This window comes from Falco rusticolus, chromosome 1 (assembly GCF_015220075.1).
Source record: "Falco rusticolus isolate bFalRus1 chromosome 1, bFalRus1.pri, whole genome shotgun sequence".
Classification (NCBI taxonomy): Eukaryota; Metazoa; Chordata; class Aves; order Falconiformes; family Falconidae; genus Falco; species Falco rusticolus.
Genome location: NC_051187.1, coordinates 67,834,175 through 67,859,492, shown reverse-complemented (window position 1 = coordinate 67,859,492; position 25,318 = coordinate 67,834,175). Strand labels below are relative to the sequence as shown.

The window sequence follows — 25,318 nt, the reverse complement described above, 5'->3', positions numbered from 1 at the left end:
CAGCAACACCGCCCGCCCGCTCCCCACATAGGCCTTCCGTGGCCTGGGCCTGCTGCGCACCGCGCTCAGGGCTACAGCGCCGGACCTGCCCTCAGGGCGGGGGCAGAGCCCCCCTGCGCCCCTGCCTGCCCCGCCGCCGCTCCGCGGGCGGGTGTTAGGGCCGTTACGGCCTCCTCCGCCGGGGGGCGCTGCGCGGGCCGTGCGGCTCCCTAGCCCGCCGCCTCGCTGCTAGCGTCACGTGGGCGGAAGCGGCCCGCCGTGGGCGGTGCGCAGCGGGGCGGGTTTGCAGCCGGAGCCGCAGCGGCCGGAGGCGCCTGCTTTCCGGCCCTGTCCCGCCACGTCCCGCCGGCCCTGGCTCTGCGGTAAGAGCGACGTGGCCCTGGCACTCCCCGCCCCTTCCTTTTGCCTCGGGTGCGGGGCCTGCCGCGGTGCTCGGTGGGCCGCGCTTTCCCCCGCAGGCCGGGCCCTGGCGGCCGCCCCGGGCCGGCGGGCTGAGGGAGCGGAGGCGGGGCGGCGCGGCTGCGGCCGTGTCCCGCCGGCCGTTGCACTGAGGGGTGTCTGCGGCCGATTTCTGCGGGGCTGGCAGGTGGGAGGCGGCAGAGCGGGTGTCAGGCCGGCCCCTGGGAGGCCGCCGCTGCTGTCAGTAACTCTTCCGAGTGTCCCTGTTAAGTCACTTTGTGACTGGCTGATTCCGGGGGGTGTCACGGTTAGGGTACCCCCTCGTGTTTCTCTTTGAACCGAGAGGATGCAGGGATAGCGTGTTTTCTTGTTCACACGCTTAGAGAGACAAAGTGCTCGCTATGCAGCCTTAGCAAATTGCTCTGTTCATTTTTTCCCCTGTATTTCCTGGGCAGGCCATATCCATGATGTGATGTGTTTGATGGATCTCATGTCGCCGAGGCTTTTTCTGTGTCATTACTGGGGGAAAAAAATGCAGTGTCTAAAGGGATTTATTAGAGACTGGTGTGGTCTCAGCTGTCTTGAAGCATTTTTCTGAGGAAGCAGCTTTGTATCTAGCTCCTTGAGTTTGATTCTGTGTTCCTTTGGGATAGCAGGATTCATTAAGAACTTAATGATGTGCTTGGTCCTGCCTTGCACATTGTGAAGGGTTTGGTGGCTGTGACTAAGGGGGTGAGTTTGTAACAGAAATTGGACTATGTGTCAGCTCGAGTCTGTTCTCGGGTTTAGCATGTTCTGTTTTATGGGAAAGGGGTATTCTGCACAACCTGGACAACTTGTGTTAGCCCTGTAATGGGAGAGTTAGCAAGTTGCAGCAGTCTGAATGTGACTTAGAGCAGAAAGTAAAATCGTAAATTGAGAAGGAAAGGGGATGTTTCTGAACTGCAGCAAGTTGTTGGTATTTTGTGTGTTCATCTTACGCACATGTTGGAGAGTAACAGGAATGACAACCTGATGCAATTTGGGGAACAAAAGATGTGCCAGGCATTTGATGAAAGGGGGGGGAAATTGTTAGCTGCGGAGTGTTACATTGCCATAGGGTTGTCATATAAACAGCATTTCTTGGGATGCCCCAAGCTCTGTACACTTGACAATACTGATTCCAGCTTGGTATGTTTGCCCTTGTTTTCCCAAAGCCCTTGGGTTACTAATCTTTAAAACTACTGTGTTGCCTAAGATGTGGGCAACTGAGCTGAGGCATAGTGGGACATGTTCTTTACAGAGGTATCAAATCTGGGAAAACTCTAGTACACTGGATTTTTTTTCATTTGGTTGGTTTGGAGTGCTTTTTTGCCACCATGTAGAATGTGATGTACTTATTCAGCTTTAAGAAAGCCGCGCAGGATACTTGAGAATGTTCTCATAACATGGGATCAGGTACTAAGGTAGAATTTCTCTCATGGTACCAAGGGAGGCATGAGTGACTAAGCATGCAGAGACACTGATCCTGAATCAGGACGATTTTTCCTTCTACCAGAAGAGAGTTAGGGTGTGTATGTGGTACACCAAAACTCAATAGTAATTTGTTGGATTTGAAGTTGTGGCATCTAAGTGGTGGATTGAATGACTGTAAGACATACTGTATCCGGAATATATTTTAAAAAATCATCCTGTGAAGCAGGGAGCCAGAGACACTTTTTGTCCCTCTCAATGGAACATTATTTTTGGTTTGGTCTGCCCAATGTATAACCTTAATTTAGTGAAAAAGTCCTGACAATTTAATTGAAGGGTTAGGTATATTTCAAGGATTCTGGACTTTTAAGTTTCATTTAAGGTCATCACTGTGCTGACTTTAGTTTCACATTCTCCAGCCTGTCAAATTTTGTGGGTTTTTTTTGTTCACCTGTCTTCATACAGATTTTTACTGGATCCGTGGCATTCATACCCATTCTAGAATTCCACTACTTAGTCAGACAGTCTTGTTGGTTTTGGGGTTTTTTTCTTGATTCCCATTTCAGCTTCTTTTGTTAATGCCTCACATTCCCCTTTACTACTAAGAAGCTTTTTGTTCTCTATTAAATTAAGCAGAAGGATCATTCCAGTGTTGAAAAATTACAGTTGTGTAACAGATAAGATAATAGGCTTTATCTTGGACTTATTCCTAAGGTGGGCTAGTTTTCCACCTAGGTTGTGCTTGTCTATATGATTCATTCAGTTATGTGTGAAATTTAATTTCAAAAAACTGTAGTTGCTATAAGTAAATGACTGTTGGGGTTTTTTTTGTGTGTGTTAAATGTATGTGAATGTATTATGACTTCTTAAAATATTTCAGGTGAGAGAAAATGACTGCAATCAAGCATGCTTTACAGAGGGATATTTTCACTCCCAATGATGAACGCTTGTTGAGCATTGTGAATGTGTGCAAAGCAGGCAAAAAGAAGAGAAACTGCTTTTTGTGTGCCACGGGTAAGTAGTAATGCCATCATATTTCTTGTCTTCGCTTTTGATTTTTATTTGGTTTTATTTGTCTCACCTTTATTTACAGTATTTATTCTTGCCCCATATAAAGCAGGTGCTTTCCATTTCTAAAGGAGAAAATCAGTTGTAGCTTATACTTCCATTATTGCTTCTACTAAGAAAGAAACAAAACCCAGTACTTTTATTCCCAGATCTCACTGTAATTTGAAATGAAAGAATCAAAATTATTTGTGTGGGACTGGTGGGATTTTGAAGGAGGCTTTATATAGTGCTCAAAAGGGGATTTAGTAGGCATCGAGGCTGATCAGCCTAAATAAAATGCAAAAAAGAGTACGGGTTACAGTCCAAAGCAGAGGGCTCTGGAAAGACACAGTAACTGAAGCGAGTTCTAACATTCCTTTAAGTGTGTGTGTATTATATTACATCTCTTAAAAATATCAGGTGCTTTGGGTTGATCTGTCAATATATTAGCTTGATAGAATATTTTTTGACTGACAAATATCAGAAAATGTTTTTATTCTGACTGTAGCATCCAGTTACCTCTGTGCTTTTCAGTTAGGTGGCCACGGTCTGAGGTCTGCTGTGTCAAAGAAATAACTGTAAATTGGGTTCATTACTTCACAAGCTGTGTGGAGATACATATCTGGTTGACTGAGATTTAAACTGAGCTGTAGGTATTGTGAATGAAAATGTTTTAAAGGGTCTCTTTTCATTAAATAAATGTTACGAAATCTCCCCCGCAGAGAATTAATTTCTGAAGCTGAAGCACAGCAGAAACAGATGTTAAAAGTAATTTTTGCATCTTGAAATTACCCTTTTACTTCATTTAACAGTGACAACGGAACGACCAGTGCAAGTAAATGTGGTAAAAGTGAAAAAATCTGACAAGGGAGATTTCTACAAAAGGCAGACTGCATGGGCACTTCGAGATCTGGCTGTTGTCGATGCTAAAGATGCTGTTAAAGTATGTGTAACTTTTTTTTGGTTTAGTGCTTTGCTCAGAACACCATCTTGGTTCCAAGTTAGAGTTTAACTTCCTGGATACTGACTGCTTTAAAGCTTAGAATGAGAACACATTTAATTAGGATGATAAGTTCCTGTGCTGCTTATGCCTGCATTTTGTTTTAGCCTTTCCAAGAATATAACCCTGGTAAACTGAGTAAAAGTAGTCTAGATATGCCTGTGTAGCAATATTTTGAATATCTGCCCTGTTTATTTTAGTGATCTCTCAGTGACTGTACAGTACTTGTGCTCAGTACTTGTTTGTTTCAAGTCTTACACAGATTTTTACTTCAAGCTTAGTATCCCCTTAAAAAAAATTGATGACCATCTTACTGATGATATTCAGCTACATGTAATTTTTTTTGCTAGGACACTTAAAACATTCTTAATGAGCAGTATTTAAGCTCGAAGGTGAGCTGCTATAATCTGTTCTCTAAATCATGACATTGGCCATTTGTTGGACAGCATACAGTCCTGAGGTGGTGGTGTTTTCCATAGAACAACAAGAGCAACCTATTTTTGGCCATTTAAATTCACCTGCTGTCATAAACGTAGATGTACAAACAGACAGAGGTGAAAATTATTCTTCCTGTGATGTCCAGTTTTATGTTCTGTTATCTGGTGGTTTGGAAGAACAGTGCAGAAAACTGAAGCTGAAAATTCTTTGATTTCAGCTGAAAATTCTTTGATTTCACCATCCTCAGGTGTAGCTTAAATACATTATTTCAGTTATCCACCTACTTGTTGGCTAGGTTTTAGATTTTCCTTGCTATTCCGAAATAGCATGTTGGAGAATTTGTTCTTTTAGTTTAAGGTTCCACTTAAAATTATACCATCTTCTGGGGCTTTTTTTCGTAAAACAGAATTTAGTAACTAGTTTCAGAAGTATGCTGTAATGTATATACCACTCTAATGAGTGACTTTGAAATTTTCTTTCAGAAAACAAATGTTGAATGCTAAACTATCTCATATTAAAAAAAAGAATTAAAGTTGATAGATGCATCATGTTTTGGTTTTCAAATGTGATCCTGTGCAACTCTTGACACAAGCCTTTCCTGCACTAGTTGTGAGAACTCAAATTTTATGTAGTAATACTGTTTGTTTAGAAATGTATGGTAATTATATTTATCAATATAAGCTACAGAAAAAAAGAACGGCTTTTTTTGCACTTGTACAGGAAATACCATTTCCTATCATGTGCAGTTTCATGGGTGGCCTGCTTCTACAGATAGCAGTGACAATATAAGTAGTAAGTAACAGCAATAGTAGTTTTTACAAACTAAGCAAGAATTTAGTATGTATCTGATGCAAAAACATTTTTCATCAGATGGAGGCTGGACCTTGTAAAATGCTTGTAATATGATCTTTAAAACAGACTGTTGCCAGTTACAGTTCATACTGAGTTTGTCAGTGGCTGTAGAAAGTATTTAATTGTTATCAAGGTAATATTCTCATCAGGCAGTAAATCTAGTTGAAAATACTTCTGTAGTAGTTTTTTACCATCAAAATTCCAAGTCTTTGCTATTCTGTTCAGTGCTGTCAAATACTATCATATCTATAAAATGTATAAAGTGCTTATAATTTTTTCCCTTGCCTATTACACTGTCTCCTTGAATTGTGTTGTATATATGTTGACAGTAATTCAGCTACCGTTTGTAGTTTCAGAAGGCTAATACAAGGCGTTAGTCATTCTGAAGACAAGTGTTTCAGGGCAGACAGCACTGTAAATGTTTGTTTAAACTCCTACAGATCTCTGTATTATGTGTTATTGTTTCCTTATCTGGCTTGACAAAATACTATCTTCATGGTGTGGATTCTGTTTTTTCACTTTCAGTGTTTTAGCGCATTCAGTAACATGCAGCAGGGCACCAGAGCTGGTGTGTTAGCTTAAGGATAGCATGTGTGTGATTTCATTTTTATCCTGTCATCTCAATAATTAAATGTGTAAACAATCTTTGCTGCTCAGAGAATCATTTGATTGTTGAGTCCATAACATATCTCATCTTTTGCAGGACAATCCTGAATTTGACTTGCATTTTGACAAAGTGTATAAATGGGTTGCAAGCAGCACAGTGGAAAAGAACACCTTCATTTCATGTATCTGGAAACTCAATCAGAGATATCTTAGAAAGAAAATTGACTTCATTAATGTTAGTTCACAGCTCTTGGAAGGTAAACTTCTAGAACTGTATGTTAAGCATAAAGTTTGAAAATTACTGATGTAAAACATACTAAAAAAATAATCCCAATGCTGATGTTTTTTTCCTGTTCACTTACATTTTCTATGTCTTCAGATGAACAAGGTGACTAGATAACATATTTTCTGCTAGAAAACTTCATTAATGAAGTTCTAAATACTGATAAGCTTATTGTATTTCTAAGACATTCTGTTTCTTGAACAAAAATCTACGTGCAAGATCTGGTACATCTAAATGTGTAACAAATCTGCTTTTGTTCCTGTTTTCATTTCCCCTGAATTAGAAAAATGCTTTAAAAAGAGATGCTTCAGTCATATGCTAAAGATTATATGAGGTTTTGTATGAGATTTCTAGTTTACAAACTATGAAGCATGTGTTAAATTCTTCTGGACCCTATTACAGTTCATGTGACTGGTTGCTGGAAGGCTTTATATCTTCTTCACTCATGCCATATCATTAAAATACTTTTAGTCACGTCATCTTTTAATAGTTGAAATTTTTTAGTAAAGCCTAGTGAGTAAGCATACTTCATGTTGAGTCTGTCAGAATTGGTTAAACTGTTGATATTTAATATGTTCAGGCTTGTGCAGAAGAACTTGAACTAGAAATCAAAAACAGGGAGGATAACATGTCTGTATTTTGGTGTTGACTGAAATTTGGTTTCTACCAACCTCATAACTTTTCAGGTTTGTGCAATGTTAAAACATTCATACTGCCACTTAAAGTATACACACTGTTAATGCTTTGTCTAGCTAACATTCTCTGCTTCCTTTCCTCTGCTTTTCCATACCTTTTAATTCTTCAGAACTGCCTAAAGTTGCAGAAGGTGCGTAACACCGTTTTCCTTTATTTCTCTTTGTAAGAAATTTTTCTTAAATAATGTTTTTCTTTTTTTTCTTTTTTTTGTTTTTTTTTTTTTGTTTAAAATAGTGCTTTGGATAGCTTATCAAGTTGCTAGAGATAAGACAGATGTTTCTAAACACTTTCTGGCTGGACTGCATTGATGTTCTGTTTGTCAGCTTTTGAATGGCTTGTTGAATTAAGGAAGCACTGCTATGAGAAATCATAGTTCATGAAAACATTATTATATAATTTGCACTTACATCAGTACTGATTTTTCTGCTGCGAAACTGATCTTGAGCATCAAGATAATTTTTATTTCTTCAGTGATATATTTCTTAATCGACTTTAGTATGTTTCCCTTATGCTCTGTCTACCAAAAAAGAGAATCCAACTTCTTCTGATCTTCTGCTAACAGCTTAATACTGTTACTATATTTTGATGTCGATTACCAGTGTGAGAGTTGAATAAACTGGGATGGTATGTCCCTTTGTATGTGCAGTAAAATAAGGTGGCTATTTGCATTTTGCTTATGTTGCATAATTTGGAAAACATCACTTGTGGGGAACCAGTTCTGGAAATTGTAATGAAGCCCATGGAAGACTGAGACCTGAAAAAAGTGTACATAGGTAAAAGTTGTTTAGTGGATTCATTTACTTGAAGATAGTGAAACATACTTAAGTGTTCTTAAAATGCTTGTGACTTTCTGTGCTTGATAATGGGTTTTATTTCCATTCTCTATGTAAGAATCTGTTCCAAGTGGAGAGAATCAAAGTGTAGCAGGAGGTGATGAAGAAGCTGTGGATGAATACCAGGAGTTAAATGCAAGAGAGGAGCAAGATATTGAAATAATGATGGAAGGTTGTGAATATGCTATTTCTAATGCTGAAGCTTTTGCAGAGAAGTTGTCAAGAGAGCTGCAAGTGCTAGATGGGGTAAACATTTCTTCTAATGTACAGTGTGTTAGCATGTTGAACTGTTTTCATTGATACTATGTAGCATTTTTTGAAAAGGTAGCTAACATGTTCTGCCAGGTATTTAAGTGTAAATGTGTATCTGTTCCTAGGCAGAGCTACATCCTGTCTATTATCATATTTTAAAGATCTTCAGCTCTACTCTTTACTTTCCAGACCTTCTGGGGTGAGTCGCAGGCTTTCAGATCAGGAGTTGAGAAGAAAAAAGGGAGGCGTTCTGCATATACCTTTCTTGAAGGCAGGGGTGCAAGGAGAGAGAGAACAGACGTTCATGTGCACGGATGTCATCTCTTACGCCTAAAATACTACTCAGTGCAATTAGGAAACTCGTTTAGTCTAATAACATCGCAGTATTTGGGTGCGTGTAACAGGTCCATATTGTTTGCTATTTTGCTTTTTAAACAATCCAGCATTCTAGGTGTCACTTAAAACTTACAGAGATACAGGGAATACAGTCTTGAGGGAACAGTCAAGAGCCTCCTCAGATTGTGAAGCTGAATGTTTCTCTTATATTTTGAACATGGCTGTTACCGTAGAGATAACTTACTGTGCAACAGACTTATGACCTTATCACCTAAACTGTTTTTCTGGAACTAAAAATGTTGCAGTATAGTAGTGTTTATTGTTCGGTTTTTATTTTTGTGCCAATCAATACCTAATTCTAAGAACTGGAGCAGAGTTTTGGTTTTCTATCTTTTCTTTATGAAATAAAGAAGGGCCACAGACTGAGGAACTGCTGTGTTCAATAACACTTTAAATAAGTACTACAAGCTGATACTGATTTGTCAGTTTCATCACAAGTTTTAGAAAGTGTTTGACAGTAATAGAGACAGAAGGAGATACTGGAATGCTTGAGATATAAAAAATCTCTTAAAATGTTGTGGCTTAATTTTCTGTACAGGCAAATATCCAGTCCATTATGGCCTCAGAGAAACAGGTGAATATTCTGATGAAGTTGCTGGATGAAGCTCTAAAGGAAGTTGACCAAATTGAGCTAAAGCTGAGCAGTTATGAAGAAATGCTTCAGAGTGTAAAAGAGCAAATGGATCAAATTTCAGAAAGCAACCACCTAATCCATCTCAGCAACACCAATAATGTGAAACTATTGTCAGAGATAGAGTTTTTAGTGGTAAGCATTTTTATTGTTTACTGTGGTTGTTCACGTCAGGTGTAAAAACTTAAAAGAGTTGCTGCTCTCTATTAATCATATTTTAAATGAACCTCATATGAGTTTGTTTTTCTGTTTTATTATTGCACTACAGTAAGTTTTTATAATGATGGAATTGTATTTACCATTCTTAGTTCAGGAGCATAGGCAACTTGCCTGTTTCTGGCTTATGGACGGTACTATCCATTGTTTTGTAGAATCACATGGATTTGGCTAAAGGGCATATAAAGGCCCTTCAGGAGGGAGATCTGACATCTTCTCGAGGCATTGAGGCTTGCACTAACGCAGCAGATGCTCTTCTGCAGTGTATGAATGTAGCTCTTCGTCCAGGTAATGTTTCTGTTAAGACTACAGTCTGACATACAGCAAAGGCACTACCATAATAAATTCTGTATGTGCCTTTCCAACTAGTCTCAGATTTTGTTTCTGTAGATTGAGGGAATTGTGACCTCAGGTTCTCTTCGTTCCAATATACAATATATTACTATATATTTTGTACTCTGTGAAGTTCTTTTTGCTTTTAGGACATGATATGCTTCATGCAGTGAAACAGCAACAGCAGCGGTTTAGTGACTTGCGTGAGCAGTTTGCACGGAGACTTGCGAGTCATTTGAACAGCGTATTTGTTCAGCAGGTATTACTTCTTACTATCTAATATGAAATTTTCAGTCACAAACTTCTAAAACGAAAAACAATCCACCTAGAATTGGACATGTTCTGTCGTGTAATCAGAAAATGAATGGACTGCTAGAGGTGCTTCAAGCAGAGATACTACTAAGCATACCAAACTATAGTTGCCTACAGAAGTCTCTTACATGTGAACAAACCCCACCCCTCTTCAGTGTGCGTGCTGTCTAACTTAAACACATAGTGGAATATATAAGTATTTTAATTGTAAGGCTTGATAATTGAGGAGAAAAAGCACTGACTTTTTTTAAGGGTGTCAGAGGCTGGGAACATTGGAGTTCTTGCTGTCCAAACTTCAAGGGCCATAAAAACCCCAAATATACAAAGTAAAATATCTAAACCTTGATTTTTGAGCCTTAACTTGAAATATTCAGAAATCACTGACCTGAGACTTGTTTCCTAAAGGCTGGATGGCTTTTTTTAGCATCAGTTTTTTAATTTCTGTATTTTTTTATCTCCAATTAGTTAACTCAGACTCTCCTTCGGCTCTATAACAGGTCCCACTCTCTTTCAGTTCCAGTGAGTACATCGGGTTTGATACAAGCTTTTCTAACTAATTTTTTTGAGCTTGACTTATCTAACTAGCAGCTGCATCTTTGGCTTTACAAAAGAAATTTGTCCCTACCCATTGCAGAGCATTGGACTTATGCCCCTTCTTACTTACATTATTTTTATCAGCTCTTAAGCTTTGTTTGTCTGTTTGAGCTAACATTCCTCTGATCTGATCTCCAGAAATTGCTAAGAGACAGATTGAGATGTATGGAGGAAAAATAGGAAATTGTAATGTGTACAACTGTACAGATACAGCAAGTAAAATTGTAATATTTGTAATAATACATAATTAACACAATTAAAGTTTTTAGAAGTTTTAGTTCGGTATTGCACTGTGTGCAGAAAGTGGAATAGAGTTATGGTGGATAATTGCGTAGAAAGTTGCATTTGAGAGTACAAGCCTGGCTTTTTATGGCAAAGCTAAGAGCCTCCTACATTTTGGTCACTTTGCAGAATTCCAGTTCTACAGCGTGTTAAATTTTCTTGCTTTTAGCTTCTGTTCTTAAGAAGGTATGTTTCTCCTGTAACTTTTCATATTTTGAAAAACTGGGCACAGACCGTGTCCTGGTCTCCAAACGAGCAAGTAGAAGTTGTGTTGTGGAAGTCCTGTGTAAATGCATTCACGAAGTTTGAATGTTGGACTTGTGTATGAAAGTGGCTGTTTACAGAATGCCTTTTCTGATGTTCTGTTCTGAGGATTTTATTTAAAAAAATGCTAAAATATTATTATTACTATGTAATACTATGTTTATTAGATGAAATACTCTAGAGACTTTTCAATATTATTAAGAATGCTATTACCAATTCGCAATTTAATTTTTTTTAAATGTTTTTAAAATTCTGGTACTAATAGTGGCCTCACATTTTCTTTCATATGAACTCACCCTCTGAAAAGTTTTGGCCTGCTGTTAGCTGTGACTTATTAATCCGCAGCTAAAAAATATGTAAGGTTAAGCAGGGAGAGTTCATTAACTGGAAGAGATGAGCTTCTGCTAAGCCTTTTTGCTTGTTGTAAATAAAAGAAGTCTGCATACTTCATTTTGAGGTATGGATTCAAGTGTGAGACGTGTAACAGATTTTTGTGTTATCTTACTAAAATGGCCTTGGTTTTTTTAGTCTTATTAACAGGATGTATCAATTTCTAAGTCCCATGTTTTTTAAAATTCTAACTGGAATAGTTTGTTACCTTTAGCATCTGAAGAGTTGCATTATTTGATTAGAATGTTTCTGTAGAAAAAATAAAGCACTCCAGAAAAAACTAAGGCAGATAAAGATTTCTCAATTAAAATGGCAAATGAAAACACAAAATCATGATGATGTCTAGGCAGTTGTTAATACGAGCAAGACATAGTGTGATTTGGAACTTGTTAGATGGAATACCAAAGTTGCATTGACATTTTGGCCTAAATATATATTATCTTGGAAGCATGAAATTGTTGGGTTTTTTTAAAAAGCTAACAAACCCAATGTTGTGATTCAAACTGCTGTTGTAAGATACTAAGGTGCTTCATCTCCTTTACATAAAAATGAGAATATTTGTTTCATATAATATTTGCTATGAGCATATAATGAATCTTAAAAGTTTTAAACAGAAATGCAACTTTGGATTGCCATTCACTGCCATGTTTAAAAACTATTTGCAGTAACTGTTACTAGCAGTAAATGTTGTCTTTATTGTGTCCTAATTATGTTTGATTAACCTTACTGTGTGACTATAACATCTAAGATTATTTTTTGTTAGCAACCAGGTTCAACATTCAATTAAAAGGCAACACTGGGCCTTCTGCCTTTGAAATATGAAATAGCTTGAAGCTTTGAAACTATGAAATAGGGAATAACAAACTTGCCGTATTATTTGGTAACAGTTGGTATAAATGTATATGTAGTGAGAGGAAGTCTGTTAATTATAGAGTTTATAGGTGTACCTTCTCCATCTAATGTTTTGCAGCTGAATTGAACAGGACATAATTTAGGACAACCAGAATGCCAGAATGATTAGCATTGTGGAAAAGTTGGGTTCAAGATAAATTTATCTTGGAGAGGGGATTTGTTATCTAGTTTTACAAAGAATGTACCTACTAAGCAAAAATAAAAAGTTGTCTGTAACAAAGGGACAAGACATGAATAAAAGTGTTTGATGAAGCAATAAAAATTTGGATCACCGAGTATTTCCTAGCAGTAATGTGAACTAGGCTTTGGGCTGACTTCAGTTGAAGGAAACTGTGAAAGCCACTAGTAAATTATCTTGAACTCTAATGAACTGGAATGTTAAAATGCATGCTGTAGGGATGGTTGCACACCAGGGGATAGGAAAAAGAAACATAAATGGTTTTCTGTATCTACTTTTTATAAAAGCATATCGAAGATCTGTTGAAAACATTTACTATATGCAGCCCAGAAATACACACGGCACCGAGTCTGACCTCAGTAGCTGTGTGGCTAATAATGGCTGGATTCCAATTCCAATCTATATGTAGCAACAATTATACTTCATAAAGTTAGCTTTTTGTTGGAGTCAGACTACAAGATTGTTTTTAGAAGGGAGATTTAGATTGTGAGGATAAATAAAGTTGTCTAGGACTGGTTTCTTTGAGCCCATTTGTGTCTCGGTTTCTGTAGTTAAGAGAACAGGACTTAAAGTAAGTGCATGTTCATGCTGGATACAAAAAAGTTCTGGAACAGTTGCCCAGAGAAGGTGTGGATGTCCCATCCCTGGCAGTGTTCAAGGCCAGGCTGGATGGGGCTTTGAGCAACCTGGTCTGGTGGAAGGTGTCCCTGCCCATGGCAGGGGGGTTGGAACTGGACAATGTTTAAGGTCCCTTCCAACCTAAACCATTCTATGGAGTAGTCCAGCTTTATTGAGAAGCTGGCATGTTTGCATTGTGTTGCTTAGTGAAGGTTAGTCTTTTACAAATAATGTCAAGACTTTTATCTTCTGTGAATGTATTGTGGAAGCTTTTAGGGCTTTTTAAACCAAAGACTTGAACTGCTAAGTACCCAATACAATAGAGAAGGGTGAACCAAAGTTCCTTTAGTTTTGACTCTGTGATCTGAACTGGCTTCTGTTCCAACTTAAATGACATGCAAAGGCATTTTTTAAACTGTATAAATTATATTCTGCCAACTTGTCATATCCAAGATGGAACTGTCCAGGAATGCTTCCTCTGTCAAGGACTGACATTGACTTACGTGCATAAACCACCTGCATGTTATGCTACAGGAACTGGAGACCAATTAGGACAATCTTTTTGTGCTGCCATGGCACAAACTATACTTAAGATCAAGTTCTGTTGCTGTACTTACTGCAAGCCTGGTAAAAGCCTGGTAAAAAAGACTTTACAGAAAATATTAAAGCCACTTCAAAATTAAGTCCCATCCTCCCCTCTGTTAAGCCAGGGCTAATGGTTGTGTGTTCTGTTACGTGGCTGAACTGTGGTGTTACCTTGCTTCCTGAATTGCCTAGGAAGCTTGTGGTTTCAAGCAAGTGAAAACTTACGAAAGCTAAGTCATATGTTGTTCAAGCAATATGATATGATGTTCACTTAAAAGGATAGTGTGTTTTTTCAGGAGATAAGCCAGAGAAAAGGAGGAGCATGAAATTAGTAGCTTGCTGTTAAATGGATTGGTTTATGCTGCATGTTGTAAACTGTTTAGTAAATGTTTACTGAAAGTGTGTGTTTACGTTTGTGAGGAGGGAGAGAATGTGTGTGAACTGATGTTTTTAAGATGGCCAAGGCTTGGCCAAAGTGGACTGAAGTAGGTTGAATTGGAACAGACTTGGAGGCACAGCATGAAGTTCATCACTAACACCCAGGCTGCCTGTTGACTGGGGACTTGAAATGTCTTAAGGTACATGGGAACAACATCCTTCAAAAGAAGCAACTACGGATTTTTTTGTTTTGTATAGAGGAATAGTTGAATAATATCTTAGAATTTTTCAGAAACAATTGAACATATTATTAAATCTTCACTCAGATGTACCTTACATTCTTGTGCAAAAAATGCCAAATTGACACACTGTAAAGGCAAGGTGGTAGACAACAAGAGCTTTACAGCAAACAAGCTTCCTAAGATGCATTACCTGCCACAACTGCAATATCTCAGTGTCCCTGTTATGTTAGGTGTCTTTTCAGTCTGTGTCTCTAGACATTGTTTCTATGCAAGGTATTTCGATGCTTTTCTATTTGTCTGAATGGGGTGCTGTCTTAATCTTAAATTTTGCAGGAAACTTCTAGTACATCTGTATAGTGCTTTCAGATTTACTTTAATACTTTCTTTTATCAAGGGTCATGATCAGAGTTCTACTCTTGCCCAGCACTCTGTTGAACTGACATTACCCAATCACCATCCATTTCACAGAGATTTACTTCGATATGCTAAATTGATGGAATGGCTCAAGAACACAGATTATGGAAAATACGAAGGGCTAACAAAGGTGTGTGAAGTGCTCAAATGATGATAGAGAATGTACATAATATACTGGTTTTGAGAGTCGAAATAATGACCTGTGTGTATGTGCCTGTCCTTTTAATATTCCTTTATATTAAATTTAATTCACTTCTCCTCTTTTCTTGTTCTTCTTTGGAATAGGAAACTTCATATTTTTGGTATTTGTTGTATCCTGGGGTTTTTTTTCCCCTCCCAAGATTCTGTGTCTATGTTCTGAAGTATCATAGGATATTAATGTTAATATTTATGTTTAAAAAGTTTGCTATTTTACAGTCTAGTAAGAAAAATAATTAAGCTGGCTTTCATGTTGATGTACTTATTGTCTGTGTGACACTTATTTCAACAGACCTTCATTTCACTTGGGAATATCAAAAACCATCAATGTCTTTTGTAAATTAGATTAAATAGAAACATATTGGCTTTGTATATATGTAACTTAATTACCTTGTTTAGAACTGGCATGGAGTGGAAAAAAAGTACTACAGAAGTATAGAAAATGTTTACCTAGAAGTCAAGGGAGAGTTAGTCCTTACAGAAAAAGTCTTTCTTTAATAAAGTACTGTCATTCTTAAAACCTCAGACATGGAAGATTTAAATTAGACTCTTAAAATGGCTTAGAAGTAGTTGTTCTTTGGCCTTCAATGTAAGGCAAATAGTCAGTGAATGGCTAACATCTTCGTGATCCTCTGATAAATCGAGACACATATTTATGTATTATGTGTGCTAAGTAACAAAATTCTGAAGAACATAGGGAAGTTTTTGGTGATCTTTGTCAATGATTATCCTTATAACCTTTGTACTAAAAAAATCTAAAGAAACCACATAATCTTCAAACTTATTTCATTCAATCACGAACTTATTATTGTGCCTCTTTAAAATTTGAGCTTATTTTTGGCGGTGTTACAAACACATTATTTTGGGATTGATTGAATCTTACAGTAAAAGGAGGTCACATATTCAGGAAGATGCTTAGCAATGGCATCCTATTTGCTTTTTTTGGGGCATAGTAAGAGACTGGTAAAAGAAGCTACAGAGAATGGTGCTGAATTCTCTCCATTCTACTCTTGAATTGAAATTCTGTGATAGTTTACCACTAGTAATCATATTTGTATGTACCATATTGCATTTCTCTCCTTACAGAGAAGGAAGTAGCAGTTTCTGACTGATGCTCAATGAACTCTCTAGGAAAATGAATATAAACTTCTTAAATATCATTAATATATTTATAGTCCAAAACAGTTTGTTATTTAGTATAACTTACATACTTTCTAAAAAACTATTTGCCTGTAATAGAACAAAGTTAATATGTACACCTGTTTACTAACTTTATATTTTTCTTTTAAGAATTATATGGATTATTTATCACGGCTATATGAAAGGGAAATAAAAGATTTCTTTGAAGTTGCCAAGATCAAGATGACAGGCACAACCAGAGAAGGAAAAAAGTTTGGTAAGCTTCCAGGAGGCGCATATCTTGCTTTGAATCTTATTATTTGTTTATAGAATACTCATTACAACACTTAGGGCAAATTTTTTAATGGTGTAGAATTGTTGAGTTCTGGTAAGGTAGAAGTTGGATGAAAAATATGATTGGTAAAACTTCTGATTTCCACAAGGCAAAAGTAGCACAACTGAAATCTTGTGAAATTGGTCAAGACAGAAGGATAAAATACGGTATTTCCAAGATTTCTCAGATTTTCACTTTTTAACAAACAAAAATATTTTATTACTTAAACATTTTTATTACTGGAACAGATTTGAAAAATCAGCTCATAATTAAAGAAAGTTTGGGCAGCATGCGTGTGTTCCTTCTGCTACTATTTCTGCTTTTGATAAGTTTTGGGTGGATTTTGAAGAACCTAGTTTTAATAATTCTGCCTAAGGAAACATGTATTTCATTGTGTTTTCAGTGGGATTTACCTATGTAGTTCGAGACTAGAAATCGTACTTTGTTAGCTTGTAGGTTTTTCTGTTTAAGGGAGTATGTATTCCTGCTAGGATTAAATACTCTTGTGTGAGTATGGAAGTGAAGCTTTTTAAAAAATAACCTGAATACTTAGAAAGCAACAGTGTTATAGGTATATTTATATATTGGCTATTCTACATTTTAAAATGCATTGTTTCAAAACTTCTTCAAAAATATTTGTATTTGCCACAGTTCACCAGTTTCCAAATTGTAAATTCAGAAATTACTTGCAGCTTTAACTAGTAAGTTCTGTCAAATGGATTTTGGGTCCTGAACTTATGCTTTGAAGGTTGATGGTAGAGAACAGAAAAAAGTAACGAAAGGAAGAAAGCATGAGAGTGGTGAGGCTTGGTTGAGGGAGGGGGAAACTGGAAAGATAAGTCTTGGCAAGTTGTTGGACATGGAGAGCAAGTGGTGTCATCATGTGGTGTTGTCAGAACAGTAAAATTCATAAATCCTGAAAAGCTATCTCATTGCAAGAAAAAACCCACTTTATCCTAATAGAAATTGATTTCTAAAGCATTCTAAACACTTTATTATCTTGGCACTTCTTTTGTGATTGGCATTTGTGAAGAGACAGTTTTTGTAGCAATTTCCTAGCTTCTGTAAATGTTACGGAGTGATCAAGCATTTTGGAGAAAGAGGTCCTTCAATTCACCAGCATTAAGAGCTGCACCTTGAGAAGGCTTCTGTGGTGTATTTGTAAAAATGTATTTATTTTGTAAGAGCTTATAACACTGTGTATTTTCAAAGGCTTCTATGTTGAAGGTAGTGGTTGTTCTATTACTAGTTGCACGTTAATTCAAAATCCATTGGTTCTTAATAGTAAACTTATTTAAGGAATAGTGTAGGTGCATAATGCTGCAGTTGTACTTGGACATAAAGATGACCTGTTTCCAAGCTGTGTTGGTGTGTGTTCTTGCCTTTTTTTTGTGCTTTGGGAATAGCACTGCTATTTGAATGCCTCAAACGCAGGGGGGATGCTGGGAGAATTCTGGCATTCTGTGCAAGTGCAAGGTTCTTTGTCTGCATTTTTATGGCAAAAAAAAATCTGGGTCGTCAGCATTCACACTTGTCTTAAGTAGTCTTTTTTTTTTTTTTTTTTTTTTTTTCCCCTTCTTTTCTGATGAAGCCAAGACTTTGATACTTAAATACCATAAAATCAATGTGGGAAAGAGGGCTACTACTGTCATATGTTTCTATGACGGGGCTTCTGAAAAGCCACTTTGGCTCCCCTGATTGTTCAGGGCCTGGTCTTTGCCTGTAGTTCTTCACATTCTGCAATACAGTCCTTTGCCTTTGTAAATTGAGGACAATGAAGAAGTGGGACTAATGCATGACAGATGCATATGCTGACTATATCAGGCCTAAACATTTTATTCAAAACCTGCCAAAACCCCCAAGGTCTAAAAACTAGGCTGGAATTAAAAATTTGCATTTGACGTTATAATTGTCAGTAGTGTTGCCTACTTGAGAACATCTGGTATTTAAGACATGTTTGTGGCATTTAAAAGTATTTACTCATTTTCTATTACAATAGGTTCTGCTTGCCTGCTCCATTTTGAGGGGCTTGTAGCATCCATCCTCATCAAGATCTTTTTAATACCACATACTGCTTTTAGTGTATGTATGCAAATGCCTTTTACTGGTTAGGGATTCTCTGTTTACTACAAATGCCCATTTACTCTAAATTGCATACTGAAGTCCACTTGAGGAAACTGTTTTATTCTGCAAAGAAACAGGAAAAATGAAAAAAAAACTCGTAAATTTTTTTACCCTATGTTTGTTGTTTTCATCCTCTCTGAATTTGTAGTCATAAATTTTTGTGCAACATGAATACAAAAGATGTATTCTCTATGTAAACATCCTGATTTGCAAACAACAGAAAAGTTTAGCCAGTCTTACTGTCAATATGAATGGTTTTGCAGTATTGGCATGTGTTTTCTAAATTGAAAAGGTGGACAATATCTATGACTCAGTACAAAATTACAGAAGTACATTTTAATTTCTTCATGTCTATTATTATGATGATTGATCATGGAAACTGAGTCTTTTGCAGTATTAACTCTGACAAATAAAACCCTAATTTAATGGACTCCTCAGTTTGGGAGAATGTAAATATGTGTTACCAAAAATGTTTTTTGAACACACTATATAAGACAAAGTAAAGTTTAATACCTAGAAACTTACTCTGTTTTCCATGTAGCTTAGACACTGAACTTCTAGAATAGTACCTCTCCAACTAAATGTGTTTGCAATGTAGTTACTTGCTGCTTATAGTTCTCCGCATGTTTCTTTCCAGTTAGAGCTTAACTTGCATCTTGTGCATGGTTTGTGCAAACTGCATTTTAACTTGTCTTTGTCTTTGATGCTTGCAACCTAATCCATCCCAGCTACACTGCCTCGAAAAGAAAGTGCTGTCAAACAGGAAACTGAGAGTGAGTATAACTAGTTGCATTAGTTGGTATTGTCAATGCATGTGTGTCAATGTAAAGATGTAGTGCTGCATCATGGAAAAATGTACCTAACAATGAAGTACAGAACTCTGTTCAGAGTGAAATAAGCATTAGCAGAACCATTGTTTTTGCAAAGCAAAAATGAAGCACAGCTAAAATGGTCCAACATAAAAGTTGAGAAGGTTTGCAGGTAAAGGCAACATCTTCTGGTTTTTCCCATGCTACTAGTTGATATTAAAAATATGTTTGTGTCTGAGAGCTTGTTGTAGTTTTCCAACTCTTCTAGTAGGTTGAGGTAACAACTTTTATTAGATCCGTATACTTTGTCTTGTGTCCCTAGACTAGATACCAACAAAGCAGCTAAAAGCAGTCCTGCAAATTTCATTTAAGTTTGTCATTGAGGTGTGAGAACTTTATGTGGGGGGTCAAATACTGATGATTTCTTGGTCTTGTTTTGTTACTAGCTTTCTCCGTACTGTTCTAATGCTTCTGAAAATTTGGGAAAAAATAAAAAGATATGCTCCTCACCTAGGAGAAGGCCCCACAATATCAGGAAGAAATGTCTGAATGTGAATTATGATCACAGTGGGGGGAAGTGTTAGCAGTAGAGTTGCTGTGGGGCTGTAGATCCAGCAATATAGCTGGAGCAAACTATGTAGACAAAAGGATGTTAACAGTGGAAAGATCAAGTTCAAGATGAAAAAGTGCATCTGTGTATATAAAGCTTTTTAATTTTTGCCCTTTTGTGGATTAAGTTTTTTGCTTGTGGCAGCCTTGGCCCAAAGTACATTCACAAAGATCATAACTGGTCTTTGCTTCTGAGTATTTAAGGAGAGTATCTATCACAGTGTTCCTGTATTTCATGGTTTTGTTCCTTTTATATCTTTTCCCCCTACTTTAAAGGGCTTATATAGCTACATTGTACTTGAAACTTGCTGGAGTATTTCAGTTACCTTGTAATGAGAAAAGAATGCGTTTATAGCAAAAGCATTTGCAGATTAGACAAAAAATGAGTTGTGTGATCTCAGTATAGGACTACTAGCAACTCTTGATCTCATATATTCTGTAAGGAACCTGTTCTTCTTGAGTATTTTATTCTGCCTTTGCTTCCCTCCTTCATAGTGTCTTTTATTTCACAGGTCTTCATGGAAGTTCTGGAAAATTGACTGGGTCTACTTCTAGCCTAAATAAACTCTCTGTTCAGAGTTCAGGAAACCGTAGGTCTCAGTCATCCTCGCTGTTGGATATGGGAAACATGTCTGCCTCTGACCTTGATGTAGCTGATAGAACAAAATTTGATAAGGTAAAGCCAAAATGTTGCATAGGATTCCTGCTTAGTTTTGTATGAGAAGCGTCTTACATGTCCTTCTTGTATAGTTCAAAAATCTATACTGTTTAAATCTTAACACATGCCAGTGTCAAATTCTGTATGCACCTAATAAAGACAGCTTCAAAGAAATACATAGATCAGAGTAGTATTCTCTGATTCTAAGATTCCCCTTAGTTCTTTTACATGTTGAATGTGATCTTTAAAGAACATCAATCAAAAAATGATCTATTAAGTTTAAGCCCAGTATGCTTTTTTAAGCAAATAGGAATTGAATAGATAGATTCTTCAGCTGTTTTTATTTTTCTCAATACAAACGTTCACGTGTTGTGTTGCATTTTGCCAGTATGTAAGCAAAATGAAAGATAAGAAAGCATAATCTTCTCTTAGCTAGGACTTGAGCGTGACCCTAAAATTTACTTACACTGGTTTCACATCCAGGTTACCATCAGTTTTCAGCTTTAACCAATGGCACTAAAGTTATTGGAATGTCCTCAACATCTTTTTAAAAACCTGCTGTCCTCAGCATCTGGTGGCTTGGTTTTTTTACTGTGGAGGGAGAAGGTGCTGTTACCACAGTGAGCGATAAAAGTAATTTTCCTGTTCTCTATTGAATTATTTGATGAAGATGAGTATTTTTCTTCTGACTTCTTCAAATCCTTGCTCAGTCTTTTTCTGGGAGGAAATATTGTGTGCCTGAAACCATATTAAGTTATTACACACCTGTAGCGGCAACTTGTCTAGAATTAAAGTGATAGCTTTTAAAAACAAATTTATACAAGTATTGTGCTAAATTTTTCAATTTGTTCTTTTATCTCACACCCACTGGGGACATATGAGTGTAACTAATATATACAGAGTTGTAAGCTATTGAGCTGCCTTAGTAGGTTTTTTTCAATTTTGTTTTCCTATGGGAATTTTCCATAGTGTGGATTTACTATATGGCGCGTATATTAGTCCTTAAATACTTGCGGAGAAAATTCTGTGTTGTGTGAAGATTACAGATTAGAAGTATGTGTAACACCTGACTTACAATTTCAGTAGTTTTTATTACTAAAAGTACATTATTTTAATGAATTATTGGGAAAACAGTGTTTCATTTTAGATTAAATCTAAAAATCATTATGAATACTTCTATTTCAGTACAAAGCCTGCTGCTGGTTACTCTAGCAGCTAAGTAGAAGCTTTTTGTGCAGAGCAGGTAAACTGTGTATGTAGAGGATAACAGGTTTTCTTCCCTGAGGTGCTTAATTTTGTCGCCTTCCTCTCAGCAATCCAGGCAGAGAAGAGGGTGGCAGAACCCATGACTTCCTATCACAATGCATATGTTTTCACTATAGCACTGAGGTCCTTCCTCAGACTGTGACTAGAAAACTTCTAGTTGTGGAAAACCACAGATTTTTCTTTTTGTCCCCCAGTGTTACATGGATGAGAAGGGACTATGTTAAAGATGCAGCTGTCACTTCAAAAGATACAAGTACAAGCTGTTTCCATTTCTATTAAATAGAAATAAGCCTTTTAAAGCTTATTGAAGATAGAAAATATAACATCCTATGCAACAAACAATTAACATTAGTATTTACTAACTGTTCATAGTATTTGGTGTGTTGATAAAATATTTGGCTTTCTTTAGATTTTCGAGCAAGTATTAAGTGAACTGGAGCCTCTGTGTCTGGCAGAACAGGACTTCATTAGTAAATTTTTCAAACTACAGCAGCATCAGAGCATCTCGGGAACAGCGGTATGACTTTATTCTCTCACTGAAGTAAAAAGTACTGAATAGGGCCTCATAAGAGACCTGTTTGAAAGACAACTTCTGAATTTATCTGGAAGTTATGTGGTCCAGGTGATCAATTAGTTTTTCTCCATGAGCTGGCAGAATCTTTATTTTTGGTTGACCAACACAAAAACTATTAAATAAGAACTGACACGCTGCTTTTGCCATGGCTTTGTTTCCACATATGATCGCAATGAATTCTTCATCATGCTACCCAGGAAAGCAATGGGGACTAATTGTCAATAGCATTGTATTTGGTGGAACATGACCAGAAAACTACTAGAACCTCACAAACCACTGTATTTGCAGCTTTGGGGAGCGGGTGAAGCTTACTGTTATTGTTTTGTCAAATATACTTATCACTTTGATATAGAACTGGAGAGAAGCTTTCAGCTTCCTTTATATACATTTGTTGTTCTTACAGAGTGAAGTGGAGGAAATGGATGGAGGAGTTTTAGTTCGTTCATACACTTCTGGTGTTCCACAAACAATATCATCTGAGTATGTGCTGCTGTTGTTTGTTACTGATTCTTAAGCCTACATGTGAATTTATTTGGCATATAAAACTATTTTCTCTATAATCAGAAATTGTTCTCTTTTAGTGAAAGTGAATAGTGAACTCTTCATTTGTACCTAAACACTGAATGTATTAGTAAATATAAAAACTTCTGTAGATAGGTTGGATGTTTTTGTCTATAGTAGTATAAAAAAGATGCTTAATTCTCTAATAGTTGTCAAAGTGAAACTAGCCACTGTAGTATATAAAATATGTGTTGGAAAATACGTTTAGCAAAGTTCTGAATTTGACTGCGTGGTAGCCTCCACGCAGGAAATGCTTTTTGGAATAGTTTATATCTGTAACTATTGTTTTGGTTTTTTGTTTGTTGTTTTTTTACTGTGTGGCACTGGCGTTTCTTCCCTTAGTAGCAGTCTGAAATAAGTGAGACTTGCTGAATGCAAATGAGACTACTATAGCAAATAAATGTATCCTAGAAATGTTATCAAAGAGTGTGTAAAATAGCCTGGTAAACTGTCAAGAGTAATATTTTTATCTTATGCCTTTTTAATAGGAAGGACATGATCCGACAAATGATGACAAAAATATTTCGTTGTATTGAACCTGAGCTGAATAATCTTATAGCGCTGGGGGACAAGATTGATAGCTTTAATTCGCTTTATATGTTAGTTAAGATGAGCCATCATGTATGGACAGCACAAAATGTGGACCCAGCTTCCTTTCTCAGCACGACGCTTGGAAATGTTTTGGTGACTGTCAAAAGGAACTTTGATAAATGCATTGTAAGTTCTGCAGTTATTCTGATTAAGCTAACTATAATATTATAGGAAGCCCACTCCTGCCAAGTCTGATTTTGCATTTCTTTATAGTTGATTTTTTTGCTTTTAATTGGAAGTGAAAATGAGTAACGGTATTGTTCCCAAAGGCCAAGCTTTCAAAAAAGATAAACAATTTGGTGGTTGTTTCTTCTTCCTCTCCAGTTTTCTTCAATAATTAGCTATTTGTAACAAATATGGCCACGCATTCACTGATATAAGCTAGCTGACATTTTAGTTGTTTGTTTAAACTTGTACTTTCATGGAGAGTACTGAAGTCAGTTAAGTAAACTGTAGCTCTCTGCGTTTTTTACTTAACAAAATAAAACCTCATGGACTTACAATGTTTTGCTTTTCCCCTTTGACCATAATGTGCCAAATAGACAGACACCTCTTCCATGTGTTCGGTTATTTCTATCTTACCTCTAACAAAAACTTGGTTTAGATAAAATGGCAAGTATTTGTATCTTACCTCTAAGAAAAAATTGGTTTAGATAAAATGGCAAATCTTTTGGCAGCAGCAGAGGCAGCTTCTACTGCCAGAAACTTCCTTTTGCTAATACAGTATGACCATTATATGAAATATGGCAGATTCAGTGAAAACATAGTTGCTGGTATAATTTTCTTTTTATTGTCATAAATGTGATTTGGCTCTAGGCCAACATAAGAAGACTGACCATTCTTGGTCAGTTTAATGCTTAAAATATTTTGAAACTGATTTTTTTTTTCCAATTATACTCGGAAATAAAATGACAGTAGAAGATTAAAGAAACTTCCTTCAGCAAAAGGAATTGCTAGCTTGACTGAATCAGAAAAGTGAAGTCCCTTGTTAGATTATACAATTAAAATTGTTAATTGTCTCTGGTAAATAAGTTTCGGGTCTCTTTCTTGGTGTTTTTTTTTTAATAGTAAGTAAACAAAAGCAGAATAAAAGCTGTAAGCTTTTACTTGCCCGTCTTCCTTTTTTCTTTCCAATTATTTTATTTCTTAAGTTTTTGAGGGCAAAAAGGGAGGAAGACTAAGTAGGCTTACTAGTGGAAAGGTAAAATTATTTCCATGTTTGAATAAATGTCAATTTTTCAGTATGTTTGTGTTTTCTTTTACTAGTTGTTACATGGTCTGGAGTCATATATTAGAGGCTAACATCTGTTCTTGTTTCAAATTTAAGAGTAATCAAATGAAGCAGATGGATGAAGTAAAAATCTCCAAGAAGAGTAAAGTTGGGATCCTTCCATTTGTTGCTGAATTTGAAGAGTTTGCAGCACTTGCTGAATCAATTTTCAAAAATGCAGAACGACGAGGAGATCTTGATAAAGCCTACATAAAACTTATTAGAGCTGTTTTTGTCAGTGGTGGGTCTTCTGAGGTTGTCACAGTTACTAAAATGATTGTTTCCTCCTATTTATATATAATTTTGCTCCGAGCAACAGTTTTTCTATGATTTTAAGACTCTATTGCAAGCCCTGTGACCAATATTGTGCTGAAATTGTGTTACCTCCGTTATCAGTAGGAGAGCAAGTATAGACCTTTTGATTGTAAAACACTTTTTAAGAGCAAACGGTAGGTATTTCCCTTTGTACATATCTGTAAAGTAACTTTCAGTTATGACCAAGGGAAGTAGTTAAGACTCTGGAGGGAGAGATGTGATGGCAGCAACACAACAAGCTCAGTCTGAAGTGGTTTCCTGTCTTTTCTCCCCCAGTCTATCTTAAA

The 25,318-nt window shown here is 36.7% G+C and overlaps 1 protein-coding gene across 8 annotated transcripts in view; it reads left to right on the top strand.

The window, feature by feature from the left end:
* The first annotated feature begins 239 nt into the window (after window positions 1–239).
* EXOC1 (exocyst complex component 1) overlaps window positions 240–25,318 on the top strand; it is a 30,228-nt gene continuing 5,149 nt past the window's right edge. The window contains exons 1-18 of one of the 8 annotated variants that reach the window (XM_037382737.1): window positions 240–362; window positions 2,732–2,865; window positions 3,711–3,841; window positions 5,892–6,051; window positions 6,883–6,903; window positions 7,665–7,852; window positions 8,793–9,020; window positions 9,257–9,389; window positions 9,584–9,693; window positions 10,212–10,265; window positions 14,584–14,733; window positions 16,092–16,197; window positions 19,107–19,151; window positions 20,309–20,472; window positions 22,130–22,237; window positions 22,698–22,774; window positions 23,344–23,572; window positions 24,774–24,957. In XM_037382737.1, coding sequence (XP_037238634.1) covers window positions 2,742–2,865; window positions 3,711–3,841; window positions 5,892–6,051; window positions 6,883–6,903; window positions 7,665–7,852; window positions 8,793–9,020; window positions 9,257–9,389; window positions 9,584–9,693; window positions 10,212–10,265; window positions 14,584–14,733; window positions 16,092–16,197; window positions 19,107–19,151; window positions 20,309–20,472; window positions 22,130–22,237; window positions 22,698–22,774; window positions 23,344–23,572; window positions 24,774–24,957 — 2,212 coding nt within the window. In that variant the 5' untranslated portion in view covers window positions 240–362; window positions 2,732–2,741. Of the gene's footprint in view, window positions 363–502; window positions 587–2,731; window positions 2,866–3,710; window positions 3,842–5,891; window positions 6,052–6,882; window positions 6,904–7,664; window positions 7,853–8,792; window positions 9,021–9,256; window positions 9,390–9,583; window positions 9,694–10,211; window positions 10,266–14,583; window positions 14,734–16,091; window positions 16,198–19,106; window positions 19,152–20,308; window positions 20,473–22,129; window positions 22,238–22,697; window positions 22,775–23,343; window positions 23,573–24,773; window positions 24,958–25,318 lie in introns of those variants that run through there. The other 7 variants (XM_037382747.1, XM_037382766.1, XM_037382756.1 and 4 more) reach the window with 7 other exon arrangements.